This window comes from Scyliorhinus canicula, chromosome 5 (genome assembly GCF_902713615.1).
Source record: "Scyliorhinus canicula chromosome 5, sScyCan1.1, whole genome shotgun sequence".
Lineage (NCBI taxonomy): Eukaryota > Metazoa > Chordata > Chondrichthyes > Carcharhiniformes > Scyliorhinidae > Scyliorhinus > Scyliorhinus canicula.
Genome location: NC_052150.1, coordinates 187,963,943 through 187,982,140, shown reverse-complemented (window position 1 = coordinate 187,982,140; position 18,198 = coordinate 187,963,943). Strand labels below are relative to the sequence as shown.

The 18,198-nt window shown below is 43.6% G+C and overlaps 1 protein-coding gene across 2 annotated transcripts in view; it reads right to left on the bottom strand.

Annotated features, from left to right (window-relative positions):
* Positions 1-702: 702 nt before the first annotated feature.
* The window catches only part of zeb1b (zinc finger E-box binding homeobox 1b), a 224,630-nt gene continuing 207,134 nt past the window's right edge, over positions 703-18,198 (bottom strand). For both annotated transcript variants that reach the window (XM_038798259.1, XM_038798260.1), the window contains exon 9: positions 703-3,088. In XM_038798259.1, the coding sequence (XP_038654187.1) occupies positions 2,571-3,088 (518 nt within the window). In that variant the 3' untranslated portion in view covers positions 703-2,570. The remainder of the gene's footprint in view (positions 3,089-18,198) is intronic.

Below are 18,198 nucleotides of genomic sequence, written 5' to 3'. Positions count from 1 at the left end.
TGATTTTTGTTTTGAAAATATTACCTTCCACTTTGCCACATTAAATTGCATCTGCCACTTGTCTGCCAATTTCACCTCTATAGGCCACTTAAAATCTTATTCAGTCTCCTCATTTGCCAAACCCTCTGCCATCCGCAAACATAATGACTGCACTCCCCTTGCCCAAGTTTAAAACAAGCATGTATACCAAGAAAAAAAAGAGTGGATTCATATTGACTCTTGGGGTACACCACTACTAACCCAATTTCATCAATATCAAGGCTATTATTGACTTTGACAATGCACAAATTGCAGTTCATGAAAGTTAAGAGGGAAAAAAGGATTAACTGAAATCTGAATTCCAAATCTCATGTTTATCAGTGAGTGGTGCTGAGAACAGGAACTATTCCCCCAAACGCGTTCAGGCCAGTTCAGAACGTCAGTAGCACAGACAAGGAAGTAGACTACTTACCCTGTCACCCAAGTTATTATGTCTGCTGGAGAAAAAAAAGGATTCTATCCATATATGCTTCAAACCACAGTCACCAGTAAACTTTAGTAACAAAGCAATTGGTTGCTGGAAAATCCAACCTAACAGACAAATGGCACCAAGTCACAATTAATATTTACTGATTAAAATATTGTTAACATATGTTCAGGGAATTTTGAACATTCATTCTAATGAACAGCAAGGTGATTTCATGAAACATGCAAATTATTCAGTAATTTGAAAAAAATGACATGTATTTGGGATATCTTTGTACAAGAATCTAATCACAAGCCCATGATTTCAAAAGTTACAAATTAGCCAAAATCTTGAATAATGCACATAATACGATGTCTGTAGTATTTCTGGAACAGAATTAATACACAGCAGTGAAGTCACAACTTCAAACAGTTTGCTGATGCATTTTATTGTGAGATGGGGAATCTGGTATAAAACTAGAAAATGACTATCATGTAACTAGGCAATTAAAAAAAACTAGGCAATTAAAAAAAAAACTTCTGGTTTGTATCAGATGTAGAGGAATACTAAAACAAATTGGCACAAAGCAAAAAAAAATGTTCCCAACACTGCGCATGACTTTGTAATTTGGCTCATTGAGGATAGTAATACAGTTTCATGGTTACACAGTAATCTCAAATAAAACTGCAAAAATACCATGCTGTATAACATTATATTTAAAATTCAGTAGCCCAACGTATTAAAAGTGAGGCAGGGCAAATAACTGGATTCCGAATGTAAAATTTATACATTCCCATTTGATACTCTATTCTACAGTCCAAGGCAAGTAGTATTGTTACATAACACTGTTAAACAAAATCTCATTGCAAGAGAACCAATTGTATTTCTGCTTTGAATTCTTATCAACCTTCCAAATCATTTTTCTTACTAAAATATATTATTGTATTAATACAAACTACAGTATTATACACTACATTGTGTAATAAATAACAATAAAGAAATATAAAAATAAGACACATAAATATAAAAGTTTTCTAAAACTAAAAGGTACACGTGTCAGTAAGTAGGGTATTAATACTGCCAGGTTCAAGGACATACAGTACAAAATTTGCACAAACATAGGAAACTAAGTTATCATAATTTGAATTAAAATAATACTGAAATAAAATCAGCTAACACTGTTAATAACTTGCACCAAAGCTAAGGGCTGGTTACAGCCGCATTTCCATAATACTGTTTTGTAAATGGCACTTGCAGCACACAGGTCTTGCATAAGGCCAGGGGGATACAAAGCTCCATACCATAATCCTCATTTACCTACTTAACACTCGTCACTCTAAAACACTGACTTTTGTTCTCTCCAACACTAATACTGTTAGTTCTTATTTTGAAGACTTGGCAACAGACCGCTATACATCTAACTACAAGTCTTACCACATCCGTCTCAGTTTTATTTTTCTAGTAGCTGCTTTAAGGCTAACATTATGCTTCAAATGAACTTATACTCTAAAATAAGGTCAACTAATGTTATCAATAACTAACTTCTAGTGCGATACTGATGAAGGTAGACAATAATACTTAAGAGTATGTTAGATACAATTATAAAGGGAATTCTGTAGTGCAGAAATTTTCACATCCTTTCAACCCAATGAAAACGCTAAGATTTAGCAACGGAGTAGAGAGCTGTAGTACTATAAATCTACAATTGATACTTTCATTTGCAATAGAAATTTTCATAGAAATCTCTCCCAGCTGTACAGTGTTGACGTTAATGGGATACATGAATTGCAAAATCAAGAGCAACACAGGTTAACAGATAATGCAGAATGACTGGTAGCAAATTCGTTTAAAACTGTTGGTTTGCCTTTAGAATCAAGACAGTCAGTTTATGCAATTTATCGCTTGCAATTTTTTTGCATTTTTAATACAAATATCATTCCTAATATCTCGACAGTTCATGTGGTAAATTGTTAATTGTTGAGGTTCAGGCACACCGGGGTTTCTACACAGTAGTGAAAACACAGTAATATAGTGTGTGTTTCTGGAATTTTTTTTTTTTTTTACATGGTACAATACTAATTGCAGAACATTTCTTCTCCAATTTATATTCCTGATCAAGTATTCATTAATTTTTTTCTGTTGAGTTAACTTCCAAAGCCTTCAGACTATTTACTGTATTTTCCTGTTCCACATCACTCATCAAGTCTGTGGTGTCTACTTCTCCTTCTGCTTCCACTTCATCTTCTGATTCCTCTCTCATTTCCTCTCCACAGTTATCCAGCATTTCATCACTCTCCTTCTCTTCCTCCTCCTCCTTTTCACTTTCATCTTCCCTTGCAGTGCTGTCCTTGTCATCCGAATCCAGGTGGGATGGAGAGGTCCTGTTGTCCGTATACTCACTGTTGTTCAGTGAATCGGGCCCAGTCTCCTCTTGCTCTGTTCCCTCTCGTTCTTCAGCTTCTCGTTTGCAGTATGAGTAACGGTGGTTCATGTGTTGAGAGTAGGAGCCTGAATGCGAGAAACGCTTGCCACATTTATCGCACTGATAGGGTTTCTCCCCAGAGTGCAGTCGCGTGTGCTCGATCAAATGATGTTTGTGTTTGAATGCTTTCTTGCAAATTCCACATTGATGAGGTCGTTTACCTGTCCAAAATGAACATATTGGAAATAAGCAAGGCTTGTGAAAGTAAAAAAAAAATGCATTGATCTCTCAAGGCTAAATTGAACTGTTTGATTACTTCAATATAAAACTGTTATAAAAATGCAATTCTATAAACATTACTCCTGCACGCCATGCTTTTGCATTTTCTATTCTGAGGTTGGTGGTAGAACCTCGACTGAAGGATTCTGTTTTTTTATTCTTCCCTCCCAAACCCTCTCCTCCACCAAGTCCGATTGCTAAGGTTATTTTAAAAGTCCAAAGATACACAAATTGTGATTCCTGTACTACTTAGTATTTTGAGTGAAGAACTTTTCTATATTAATTCTAAATGTCTATGTTTTTGCAATGATTGTTAGAAGAAATTTGCATTTGGTGAATCACCACCACCAATAGGGAAATTAGGAAAGAGCAACAAATGCTGGCTTGCCAGTGGTGTTAACATCCAGGAAAACATATTTTAAAAATTTTGAACACTAAGGGGCAATTTTGCATGGCCAATCCACCTAACTGCACATCCTTGGACTGCGGGAGGAAACCAGAGCACCTGGAGGAAACCCACACAGACACGGGGAGAAAGTATTAACTTCACACAGTCATCCGAGGCCAGAATTGAACCCGGGTCCCTGGTGCTGTGAGGCAGCAGTGCTAACCACTGTGCCACAGTGGAGGATGAGAATTTCAAATTGGAGACATTTAATAAAGAGGAACAAAAACAGGAGTAATGCGTGAATGGGGCAGGGTACAGACAACAGAGGTTTGTATAGGTTGGTGTATAGAAAGTGGAGGCTGGGAATCCAGTTTGAAATGCATGAAAAATAGCCAAGTCTGAATATGACAAACTCAGAGGAGAGTTTCAGCAGCCGGTGCACTGAATCAGACACAGATCAGTGATGTTAGATGGTCTTTGTAACACTGAAGACGAGGGGCCTGGAAGCTAATCTTCCAGTTGTTAACATAATATCACAGGTGGGATGGCTAACACCTCCATTACCACAAATGAAATAGTAGCGGGGGCAATGGCATTAAGGCATTGTGATCAATTTAATATCTTGCATTACCACCCCAATCAATCCATTTGCATTCCACCTCACCAAGTGCAAAAATAAATACTTCATTGGCTGCAAAGCATAGGATGTCCAGCGGTTGTATTTTTAAAAAATAATCTTTATTGTCACAAGTAGGCTTACATTAACACTGCAATAAAGTTACTGTGAAAAGCCCCTAGTCGCCACACTCCGGTGCTTGTTCGGGTACACAGAGGGAGAATTCAGAATGTCTAATTCACCTAACAGCACGTCTTTCGGGACTTGTGGAACGAAACCGGAGCACCCAGAGGAAACCCACGCAGACACAGGGAGAACGTGCAGACTCCACACAGACAGTGACCCAAGCCGGGAATCGAACCTGGGACCCTGGCACTGGTTACAGGGGGCACTATCGTGCACGTGTGGCCGGTACCTTGTTGTATGGTGCGACCGCTGCAGGTTGTCACCTTGCGCATGCACGACCACGGACCCGGAAATTCTCCGGCTGTTTCTGTCGGGAATGCCGGGAGTTTTACGTGGCGAGGCTGCTAGCCCCCCGCACCGGGCGGAGCATCGGTGCAGGGGCGCCGCCGATTTTTTCATTGTAAGTCTAGACACATGCTCCGGACATAGCTTCAAAATCTGAGAATCCAGCCCTACACCTAAAACTTCAACTTGGCAGGGTTTTAATAGTTTTTTTTGATTGAAAACACCAGGCTCAGAGATTGAATGCTACAATATATATCTAGTTTTAATCAGTAGCAAAAATGTTTAACTCACTCCTTCCAAAGGAAAATTAGCAATTTGCACCATCAAGGCCATGGACAGACTGTTTCATGGATTATAACTTTACTAAATTAGTAACTTAAACTAGAAAACTATTAACTTGATTCAGTTAAAAATAATTAACCAATCAAGTAAATAACTAAATAAAGTTAGGTAGACATATCAGGGTAGGTGATGTGCAATTAGTACGCATCTGATTTGATTTGTATTGATTTTTATTGTCACATGTACCGAAATACAGTGTAAAGTATTTTTCTGCAGCCAAGGAAACATACACAGTAGACATCTGAGAATTTGAGGAGGGCATTTTGATCCTGAATATCCATAACTGTGGTAAGCGTCTGCAGCTTGAGGAAATTTGGTGCAGAGTTGTTAAGCTGGAGTCCGCGTTGCAGAGAAGGGGAGAATTAGCTGGACACTTATTTCCAGAAGACAGTCACACCCCCTGGGTTAAGTAGAACTTTGAGTTGGTCAATGATCAGAGTCAGGAAGGTGCGACAGTCAAGTAGATATGGTGATCTAGGATGTAATGGAGATCTCCGCACGTGACATTGACAAACAAGTTAGAGGTACTTGGCAAGGTCTGCAGGTTGGATGGGAAAAGTGAACATAGCATCATGGCGCAGGATACCATTAAGTGGGGGGAGTGAAAGGAATATGGCAGTAAAAATAACGTAGTAGTGATTGGGGACAGTTTAAGCAAGAGAACAGATAATGCTGTCTACAGCCATGACCTTGAGTTCCGAAGGCTGGTTTGCCTGTAATTTCCCACGGCTACAGAAGAACTTGGGCAGGCGGGGCAGTTGTAATTGCCCATGTGGGAGCCAAAGACATAGACATAACCTGCGCTTATTGTTGAAAGAGTTTAAGGAGTTAGGTTCCAAATTAAAAAGCAGAATCTCAAAAGTAAATTCTCCAGACTGTTGCCCGAGCCACACACCAATTTACATAGGGAAAAACAGATTAGAAGATTAAATGCATGGCTGAAGGAATGGTGTGGGAGACAGGGTGTGTGCTTCATGGGGCACTTGCACCATTAGAGAAAGAGCTAGAGGCACTGTTACTGAATATGTGAAGCATTTGCAACAATTTAGATGAATAGCACAAATATAAATTAGCAGGTTTCATCTAATAGCCATTTAGGAGATTACAAAGAGGCCAAGGCTGGGAATCTGCAGCTACATCGTAAAACCCGAGAATGCAGGTCATCCTGTCTGGGAGATTTGTCACTACGTAATCCCAATGGTTGCTCCAGTACTATTTATTTCTTCAAGTACCTCGTTCTTACGAGATCCTTTGTTCCCCATTATTCAGTCTTCTACAGTGAAGATTAGATACAAATGATTTATTGAATGCCCTGCCCGTAACTTATTCTCCATTATAATCTCACTTGATTTTGCCTCAAATGCCACTTTTTTTACTTCCACTGATCTCTTCCTTTTTACATACTTATAGAAAAATTTACAATTTATTCCATTATATTTTCTCTTTCCTTATTAATTTCTTGATTCGAAAATCCCCCTAAATCTCAAGCTTGCTCCTCTTTTTGGCAACATTACAAGCATCTTCCTGTGGACCATTTTTTTCTGTGCATGTTTTTGCGTCTTAAAATAATGTGTATTTGTTGTAAATTATGTATTAATTATGATTAAGCAGTGTCAGCACAAATTTTTGAGGAGGAATCAAGTTTTTTTGCACCTGCAACTAGTAGGACGACAAAAGACACAAGTCAGGAGTGTGATGGAAAACGTGGAAGAGAGCAGCACCAACAACACCGAATAAGCTCGACACCATCTTGGACAAAGCAATCAGCTTGATCACTCCCCTCTTCCTAAAACATGCACTCCCTCCACCACTGATGAACAGTAGCAGAGGTGTTTACCATCTACAAGATGCACTGCAGGAACTCAAAGCTCCTGGCGCAGCACCTTCCAAACCCACAACCTCTATCATCTAAAAGGGAAAAACATTCCCAACATATGGGAACACCGCCACCTTTTTAAAAAATTCATTCATGGCATATTGGTATCACTGGCTGGGCCATCATTTATTGCCCATCCCCAATTGCCCTTGAACAGAGTGGTAGTTAAAAGTCAATCACATTGCTGTGGGACTGGAGCCACATGAAGGCCAGATCAGGTAAGGATGGCTGATTTCCTTCCCTAAAAGGACATTAGTGAACCAGATGGGTTTTGACAACAATCGACAATGGTTTCATGGTTATCATTAGACTTTTAATTCCAGCTATTTATTGAATTCAAATTTCACCATCTGCCTTGGTGGGTTCAAACCGGGGTCCCAGAGAGTTATTCTAGTCCCGTGACAATACCACTATGCCACCCCCTCCTGGAAGTCCTCCTCCAAGCCACTCATCATCCTGACTTGGAAATATATCGCCGTCCCTATACTGTCCCAAGGTGAAAATCCTGGAACTCCCTCCCGAACAGCACTGTGGGTCTATGTGCACCTCGGGGACTGCAGGGTTCACCACCATCCCTGACAGGCAATTAGGAATGGGCAATAAATGCTGGCCTAGCCAGCGGCATCCACATTCCGCAAATGAAAAAAATGGGACAGTAAGTGGTGAGGAGGATGCAAATTCAGAGTGCAGGAGGACCTTGGATCCTAAATGGTACCTCTGTTTCTCGCTGAGTGTTTCCAGCATTTTCTGTTTTCATTTCAGACTTCCAACATTTGTAACATTTTGCTTTTGTTGAGGGATAAAAGCAGGTTGGATGAGTGGGCAAGGATGTGATAGATGAAATACAATATGGTGGCGTGAAGTTATCCATGTTGGTAGGAATTTAAAAAATTAGAATATTCTTTGAATGCTGAGAGACTGCAAAATGTTTGTATTCAGAGGGACTTGGGTATCCTTGTACATGAATCATAAAGTTAACATGCAGGTACAGGGAAAGATTAGGGTGGCAGATGGTATTTGTTACAAAGAAATTGGAGTAAACAAGTATTACTACAATCAGAAAAAGGCACTGGTGAGGCCATACTTGGAGTATTGTACACAGTTTTGGTTTCCTTGCTTAAGAAAGACTTATGAAGGGGATATCCTATGAGGAAACTGAATAGTCTGGACGAAAGAGAAGTGAAACATATAAATTTTTCAAGAGGTTCAACAGGTTAAATACTGAAATGATGGGCGGGATTCTCTCAGCCCAGGGCCGGGCCGCAGAATCCCCGCGACGACAAGCGCAAATCGTGCCACGCCACCAGCACGCAATTCTCCGCAGAGCAGAGATTTGGCGCCATTGGCTCCGGCGTGGTGCCGGTCGGGGGCCGCTCTATGCGCACCCCCCCCCCCGCCGATTCTCGGACCATAAAAAACCCGAGTCCCGCCGGCGGCGTTCTCAACCGGCGGGACCTCGGCATGGAAGGGTCTGGGCCGGCCTGTGTGGGGGGTGGTGGTGCATGGCATTTCCCCTGACCTGCTAATCTAGAACATGGAATCACCGTCTCAAACTGTGGGGTTGGCTACTTAGGAGTGAGATAGCAGAAATTACATCACCCAAATGGTTGTGTATCTTTGTAATCTCCACTTAAGTACATTCAAGATAGGGGTTGGTAGATTTTTGGGTACTGGGAAATTAATGGACATGGAAATAATGCAGGAAGGTGGAGTTGAGGTCGAAGGTCTGCTATGGGAAAAGGCTTCGGAAGTCAGATTGCCTCAAATGCCACTTTTTTACTTTCACGGATCTCTTCATTTTTACATACTTGGATAAAATTTTAAATTTATTCCGTTATATTTTCTCTTTCCTCATTAAGTTTTTGGTTCTAAAATTCATAGTTCAGGATTCACTTTAGGTTAACATGCAGGTTCAGTTGGCAGTTAGGAAGGCAAATGCAATGTTAGCATTCATGTTGAGAGGGCTAGAATACAAGAACCCTACCTGGTGGTTTCCCTCCAAGTCATTCAGCACCCCGACTTGGAAATAAGAACAAAGAACATTGCAGCACTGGGACAGTCCCTTTGGTCACCAAGCCTGCGCTGATTTAGATTTGTTATTTAGACCGACAGCGCATTGCCCAAACAATCTGTATTCCTCCATTCCCCGCCCGTTCATGTGTCATGTATCAAGATACATTTTAAACTTTGTTGTCATGCCTGCCTTCATCACCTCCACTAGCAACACGTTCCAGACACCCACTGCGTGGAAAACCTCTCCCGCACATCTCTCCTAAACTTTCCCCCTCTTGCCTTGAACTTGTGCCCCCTTGTTATTGAGTCTTTCACCCTGGGAAAATGCTTGACTATTCACCCTGTCCATACCTCTCGTAATTTTGTACACCTCAATCAGGTCTCCCCTCAGCCTCTGTCTTTCCAACAAAAACAATCCAAGTTTATTCAACTTCTCCACATAGCTAACACCCTTCAGACCAGACAACATCTACTGTATAATTCACACCTGAATTTGCTCTTCCAAAATGCAAAACCTCACATTTGTCCGGATTGAACTCCATCTGCCATTTCTCTGCCCAACACGCCAATCTAACTACATTCTGCTGTATTCTCTGACAATCCCCTTCACTATCTGCAACTCCACCTATCTTAGTGTCATCTGAAAACTTGCTAATCAGACCATACATTTCCCCCCATATCATTCATATAGATTACAAACAACGGTGGTCTCAGCACTGATCCCTGTGGAACACCACTAGTTACAGATCTCCATTCTGAAAAACTCCCTTCTACTGTTACTCTCTGTCTACTGTTGCCTAGCCAGTTCTTTATCCATCTAGCTAGCACACCCCGAATCCCAAGCAACTTTACCTTTTGTACCAGTCTGCCATGAGGGACCTTGTCAAATACCTTACTAAAGTCCATTTGGACGACATCCACAGCCTTTCCCTCATCAATGAATTTTGTCACCTCCTCAAAAAACTCTTATCAAATTGGTACGGCATGTCCTTTCCTGCACCAAACCATGTTGCCTATCGCTAACATGTCCATTCGCTTCTAAATGTAAATAACTCCTGTCCTGAACAGGTTCCCCACCACTGATGTCACATCACCGGCCTATAAATATCTCGACTATCCCTACTTCCCTTCTTAAACAAAGGGACGACATTAGCTTTTCTCAAGTCCTCTGGGACCTCGCCTGCAGTTTAACATAATGCAAATATATCTGTTATGGCGCAGCAATTTCCTCTCTTGCCTCCCAAAGTAACCTGGAATATATTCCATCTGGCCTAGGGGACTTGTCTACCTTAATGTGGATAGTAACAGCGCGGAGAGAGAGAGAGGGCGGGACTTCAATAAAGAGCGCGGAGGGAGAGGGCGAGACTTCAATAGAGCGCGGATAGAGGGCGGGACTTCACTAAAGAGCAGAGAGAGACAAGGCGAGACGTCAAAAAAGAGCGCGGAGAGACAGGGACAGGGCGAGACCTCAATAAAGAGCGCGAAGAGAGAGAGGGCGAGACTTCAGTAAAGAGTGGAGAGAGAAAGACAGCGAGAGTTCAATAAAGAACGTGGAGAGAGAGGGCCAATCTTCAATAAAGAGCGTGGAGAGAGAGGGCAAGACTTCAAGAAAGAGCGCAGAGAGAGGGCGAGACTTCAATAAAGAGCGCAGAGAGGACGAGGGCGAGACTTCAGTAAAGAGTGCGGAGAGAGAGAGGGTGGGACGTTAATGAAGAGCGGAGAGGGCGACACTTCAATAAAGAGCGCAGAGAGAGAGGGCGAGACTTCAATAAAGAGCGCAGAAAGAGAGGGCGAGACTTCAATAAAGAGCGCAGAAAGAGAGGGCGAGACTTCAATAAAGAGCGCAGAAAGAGGGCAAGAGCTCAATAAAGAGCGCGGAGAGAGGGCGAGGGCGAGACTTCAATATAGAGCGCAGAAAGAGAGGGCGACACTTCAATAAAAAGCGGAGAGAGAGGGCGAGAGCTCAATAAAGAGCGCGGAGAGAGGGCGAGACTTCAATAAAGAGCACGGAGAGGGCGAGTCTTCAATATAGAGCGCGGAGAGAGAGGGCGAGAGCTCAATAAAGAGCGCGGGGAGAGGGCGAGACTTCAATAAAGAGCACGGAGAGGGCGAGTCTTCAATATAGAGCGCGGAGAGAGAGGGCGAGACTTCAATAAAGAACGCGGAGAGAGAGGGTGAGAATTCAATGAAAAGCGTGGCGAGAGTGAGAGGGCTAGACCTCAATAAAGAGCAGAGAGAGAGAGACAGCGAGACTTAAATAAAGAGCGCAGAGAGGGAGGGCGAGACTTCAGTAAAGAGCGTGGAGAGAGAGATGGTGAGACTTCAATAAAGAGCGCGGAGAGAGAGAGATGGCGAGACTTCAATAAAGAGCGCGGAGAGAGGGCGAGGGCGAGTCTTCAATAAAGAGCGCGGAGTGAGAGGGCAAGACTTCAATGAAGAGCTTGGAGAGAGGGCGAGTCTTCAATATAGAGCATGGAGAGAGAGAGAGATGGTGAGACTTCAATAAAGAGCACGGAGAGAGAGATGGCGAGGGCAAGTCTTCAATAAAGATCGCGGAGACAGGGGGCGAGACTTCAATAAAGAGCGCGGAGAGAGAGAGGACGAGACTTCAATAAAGAGCGCGGAGAGAGGGCGAGACTTCAATAAAGAGCATAGATATAAGGCGAGACTTCAATAAAGAGCGGAGAGAGAGGGGGCTACACTTCAATAAAGAATAATTGAAGTCTTACGAGACTGTGACCTGATTGGCTGAAAGGCAGACTGGGCTAAATTTGAATATAGAACATAGAACACAGAACAGTACAGCACAGAACAGGCCCTTCGGCCCTCAATGTTGCGCCGAGCCATGATCACCCTACTCAAACCCACGTATCCACCCTATACCCGTAACCCAACCCTTAACCTTACTTTTATTAGGACACTACGGGCAATTTAGCATGGCCAATCCACCTAACTCGCACATCTTTGGACTGTGGGAGGAAACCGGAGCACCCGGAGGAAACCCACGCACACAGGGGGAGGACGTGCAGACTCCACACAGACAGTGACCCAGCTGGGAATCGAACCTGGGACCCTGGAGCTGTGAAGCATTTATGCTAACCACCATGCTACCCTGCTGCCCCTATCTGTAGAGCTACTGATTTAAATACTAGTTTTGACGACGTAGATTACTATTTTTAAGTTGATTTGAATGACTATTTTGAAAATTTGACTTAAATAACTATTTTGGTTTAGAAGGATGGGAGATCGGTTCATAGACGGAAGAACATAGAACATAACAGCGCAGTACAGGCCTTCGGCCCTCGATGTTGCGCCGTCGTGTGAAACCCCTCTACACTATTCCCTTATCGTCCATATGCCTATCCAATGACCATTTGAATGCTTTTAGCACGGTAGCATTGTGGATAGCACAACCGCTTCACAGCTCCAGGGTCCCAGGTTCGATTCCGGCTTGGGTCACTGTCTGTATGGAGTCTGCACATCCTCCCCGTGTGTGCGTGGGTTTCCTCCGGGTGCTCCGGTTTCCTCCCACAGTCCAAAGATGTGCAGGTTAGGTGGATTGGCCATGCTAAATTGCCCTTAGTGTCCAAAATTGCCCTTAGTGTCTAAAATTGCCCTTAGTGTTGGGTGGGGTTACTGAGTTATGGGGATAGAGTAGAGGTGTTGACCTTGGGTAGGGGGTAGGGTGCTCTTTCCAAGAGCCGGTGCAGACTCGATGGGCCAAATGGCCTCCTTCTGCACTGTAAATTCTATGAAAGTTTGAAGGTGCTAGAGGACAAATGTAATCTGCTGCCAGGAAACGCCTTTAATATCTGCAAGTACGAGCCTTCCTGAAAAAACAGGTAGTGGCCTTTCCGACGCTGCCGCCACTGAGGATACAGGACAGGGTGGTCTCCGGCACCTGGGTGGGGGAGGGGAAGGTGTCGGATATCTACCAGGAACTACAGGAGGCGGAGGAAACCCGGTGGAGGAGCTAGGTGAGGAGTGGGAAGCGGGTCTGTGGGCAGATGTCCTGGGCAGGGTTAATTCCTCCTCATCATGTGCCAGGCTCAGTCTAATTCAATTTAAGGTGATCCACCGGGCACACATGACGGCAGCGAGAATGAGCAAGATTTTTGGGGTAGAAGACAGTTGTATGAGGTGCAAGGGCAGTCCTGCAAACCATGTCCACATGTTTTGGTCATGCCCGGAGCTTAGAGTTCTGGCAAGGGTTCGCGAGGGCAATGTCCAAGGTGCTTAACACATGGGTGGTGCCGAGTCCAGAGATAGCGATCTTTGGAGTGTCAGAAGACCCGGGAGTTCAGGGGGCGAAAGAGGCCGACGCCTTGGCCTTTGCCTCCCTAGTAGCCCGGAGGCGGATTTTATTAATGTGGAGGGACTCAAAGCCCCCGAATGTAGAGACTTGGGTTAACGACATGGCTGGGTTTCTCAGCCTCGAGAAAATAAAGTTTGCCTTAAGAGGGTCTATGCTCGGGTTCTCTGAGGTGGCAGCCGTTCGTCGACTTTCTCGGGGAAAATTAAAATGTCAGCAGCAGCAGCAATCCTGAGGGGAGGGTGGGGTGAGTGCTTCATTGGGATGGTGTGGGAAGACTGGGTCGTGTGGGGTAATGTCTATTTAATTGTTATTGTATATTCTCTTTTTACACTATGTTAATATTCACTCTAGTTTGTTTTGGTATTATTGTTACTACTGTTTTATTCTGAAAGATTCTGCAAAACATTAATAAAAATAACTATTTTGGGTTGATTTAAATTACAATTTTTATGTTGATTTAAGTAACTATTTTAATTTCAATTAAATAACTATTTTTAATTTGTTGTCAGACCAGGAGGGATAAATAAATACTCAGTTTATGAAAAAAAATCCAATTAAATAGTATACAGGGATTGGATTTAATCTGACACAAAAACATCTTTCTAAATTTTAATTTGAAAAGTTTAATATAAAAAGGAATAAATCATGGCAGGACAGCTCCATGGCGTGGTGTGCTCCTCCCGCTCCATGTGGCAGGCTGGGGACACATCCAGTCCAGTCCCCAGGGTCAGCATGTGTGCAGGAAGTGTCTCCAGTTACAGCTCCTGGATGCTCGAGTTTCAGAGCTGGAGTGGCGGCTGGAGACACTGTGGAGTATCCGCGAGTCGGAGAGTATCGTGGATAGTACGTATAGCGAGGTGGTCACATCGCAGGCTCAGGCTCTGCAGGCAGGAAGGGAAAGGGTGACCACCAGACAGAGGAAGAGAGCGAGGCAGGTAGTGCAGGAATCTCCTGTGACCATTCCCCTGCAGAACAGATATACAGCTTTGGATACTGTTGAGGTGAATGGCCTCTCAAGGGAAAACAGCAACAGCCAAACGCATGGCACCACGGTTGGTTCTGCTGCAGAGGGGAGGAGTAATAAGTGTGACAGTGCAATAGTTATAGAGGATTCAATTGTAAGGAGAATAGACAGGCGTTTCTGTGGCCGCAAACAAGACTCCAAGATGGTATGTTGCCTCCCTGGTGCTAGGGTCAAGGATGTCACAGAGCGGGTACAGGACATTCTGGAGGGGGAGGATGAACAGTCAGTGGTCGTTGTACACATCAGTACAAATTACATAGGTAAAAAAAGGGATGAGGTCCTAAAAGCAGAATACAGGGAGCTAGGAAGGAAGTTAAGAAATCGGACCTCAAAGGTAGCGATCTCAGGATTACTACCGGTGATACGTGCTAGTCAGAGCAGAAATGACAGGATATATAGGACGAATACGTGGCTGAAGAGATGGCATCAGGGGGAATGTTTCAGATTCCTGGTGCATTGGGACCTGTACAAACTGGACGGGTTACACCTAGGCAGGACTGGAACTGATGTCCGAGGGGGCTATTTGCTGGAGCGGTTGGGGAGGGTTTAAACTAATATTGGGGGGGGGAGGGGGGGGAGGGCTACGCAAGGAGTCAGAGAAAAAGGGAGCAAGGACAAAAGTAAAAGGTAGAAAAGTTAATTTTTAAAAAGTGATAGGTGGAGAAACCAAGGACAACATTCAAACAGGGCAGTAGTGTTGTGAAAAAGACAAACATAAAGGCTCTGTGCCTTGATGCACGGACCATTTGCAATAAAGTGGATGAACTAATCGCGCAGATAGATATAAATGGGTGATATAATTGGGATTATGGAGACATGGCTGCAGGGTGAACAGGGAAGGGAATTGAATATCCCTGGGTTCTCAGTATTTAGGAAGGACAGGCATAAAAGGGTGGTGGCGTGGCACTGCTGGTTAAAGAGGAAATTAACACAATAGTGAGAAAGGATATTAGCTCTGACAATGTGGAATCTGTATGGGTAGAGTTGAGAAATACCAAGGGACAAAAAAAATTAGTGGGTGTCATATATAGACCCCCAAACTGCAGTGGTGAGGTTGGGAATGGCATTAAACAAGAAATTAGAGATGCATGTAATAAGGGAATATCGGTGATCATGGGTGATTTTAATCTTTACATAGATTGGGCAAATCAAATTAGCCACAATGTCGTAGAGGAGGAATTCCTGGAGTGTATAACAGATGGTTTTCTTGACCAATATGTGGAGGAACCAACTAGAGAGCAGGCCATCTTAGACTGGGTACTGTTGAATGAGAAGGGAATCGCAGTACGAGACCCCTTGGGGATGAGCGACCATAACATGATAAAAGGGAACTATGAGGATATGAGGCGGAGTTGGCCTTGATAGATTGGGGAGAGTTACTTAAAGGGATGACCGTGGATAGACAATGGCAAACACTCAAGAAATGCATGGAGGAACTACAGCAACTGTTCATTCCTATCTGGCACAAAAGCAAAGGGGACAAGAGGGCCAATCCATGGCGTACAAAGGAAATTAGAAATAGTATCCGATACAAGGAAGAAGCATACAGATTGGCCAAGAGAAATAATAGTCTGAGGATTGGGAGCAGTTTAGAATTTAGTAAAGAAGGATTAAGAAGAGGAAAGTACAGTACGAAAGGAAGCTTGCAGGGAAAATACAGACTGACACTATGAGTTTCTACAGATATGTGAAGAGAAAGAGATGGGTATAGAGAAATGTAGGCTCACTACAGACAGAAACAGGGGAATGCATAATAAGGGATAAAGAAATGGCTGAGCAATTGAATCCATACTTTGGTTCTGTCTTCACAAATGAGGACACAAATCAGATCCCAGAAATGTTGGAGAATGAAAGGTTTAGTAAGAGGGAAGAACTGAGGGAGATCAACATTAGTAGAGAAATGGTGCTGGGAAAACTGATGGAATTGAAGGCGGATAAATCCCCGGGGACTGAGAATCTGCATCCCAGAGTGCTTAAGGAGGTGACTCTGGAAATAGTGAATGCATTGGTGGTCATCTTCTGGGATTCTATAGACTCTGGAACTGTCCCTGCAGATTGGAGGGTAGCTCACATGATCCCGATATTCAAAAAGGGGGGTAGAGAGAAAGCAGGGAATTATAGACCAGTAAGCCTAACATCGGTATCCATTATTCAGGACTTTATAGCGAAACATTTAGAAAGAAGTGGCAGGATCAGTCAGAGTCAGCATGGATTTATGAAAGGAAAATCTGTTTGAATTCTTTGAAGAGGTAACCAGTACAGTTGACGGGGGGGGGGTGGGGGGGGAAACAGTTGAGAGGAAACAGAAAGTAGGGATTAATAGGTCCTTTTCAAATTGGCAGGCAGTAACCAATGGGGTACCACAGGGATCTGTGCTGGAACCCCAGCTCTTCACAATATATATTAATGATTTGGATGAGAACACAAAATGTTACATCGTAAAAGTTTGCAGATGATACCAAATTAGGTGGAAGGGTGAATTGTGACGAGGATGCAGGGATCCTACAGCAAGATCTGGACAGGTTGGGCGAGTGGGCAAACCAATGGCAGATGCAGTATAATTTGGATAAGTGTGAGTTTATTCATTTTGGAAGCAAAAGCAGGAATGCAGATTACTACCTGAATGGCTGTAAATTGGGAGAGGGGAGTGTGCAGAGGGACCTGGGTGTCCTTGTGCACCATTCGCTGAAGGTAAGCATGCAGGTGCAGCAGGCGGTAAAGAAGGCTAATGGTATGTTGGCCTTCATTGCAAGAGGTTTCCAGTATAGAAGCAGGGATGTGTTGCTGTAATTGTACAGGGCCTTGGTGAGGCCACACTTGGAGTATTGTGTGCAGTTTTGGTCTCCTTCTCTGAGGAAGGATGTTCTTGCTCTCGAGGGAACGCAGCGAAGGTTTACCAGACTGATTCCAGGATTGGTGGGACTTTCATATATGAGGAGAGATTGACTAGGTTGGGATTGTTCTCGCTGGAGTTCAGAAGAATGAGGGGTGATCTCATCAAGACTTATAAAATTCTAACAGGACTAGACAGGGTAAATGCAGGGAGGATGTTACCAATGATGGGTGTGTCCAGAATCAGGCATCACAGTCTGAGGATTCAGGGAAAACTATTTCGGACAGAGATAAGGAGACATTTCTTCGCATAAAGAGTGGTGAGCCTGTGGAATTCATTACCACAGGAAGTAGTTGATGTTAAAACTTTGAATATATTCAAGAGGCAGCTGGATATAGCACTTGGGGAGAATGGGATCAAAGGCTATGGGGAGAAAGCAGGATTAGGCTATTGAGTTGGATGATCAGCCATGATTGTGATGAATGGTGGGCTCGAAGGGCCAAAAGGCCTCCTCCTGCTCCTATCTTCTATGGATCTATGCAAGAAGCTTTTTCCCGGGATGCAAGAATCAAATACCAGAGGACATAGATTTAAGGTGCAAGGGGCAAAGTTTAGAGGAGATGTGCGAAGGAAGTTTTTTTTTGCACAGGAGGGTAGTGGGTGCCTGGAACTCGCTGCCAGAGGTGGTGGTGGAAGCAGGTGCGATATTGACATTTATGGGGCATTTTGACAAATACATGAATAGGAAGGGAATAGAGGGATATGGACCCTGGAAGTGCAGAAGCTTTTATGTTAGAAGGGCAGCATTGTCGGTACAGGCTTGAAGGGCCGAAAGGCCTCTGTTCCTGTGCTGTACTTTTCTTTGCTCTCTGATCTTACTGAATGGTGGAGCAGACCTGAAGGAAAAAATGGCCTACTCCTGATTCTGTTATGTTCTTATGCAAGGTACATGATTAATGTACTAAGTATGCAGCACAGCATAAAGAGTAGCATCTGTTTACAAGGTAAGAAATATAGATCCAGTTTTTGTGCAGTTAAATTACACCAGCTTCATATGTTGGCAGGTCAGCACCGGAAGCAAGCTACGGAGAGGGAGATAGTTCGGGTGAGGGATAGGAAGGGCAAGCTGGTGGTGGCATTGGAGCGGATCAATAAGGTGTCTGAGGAGTTCTAC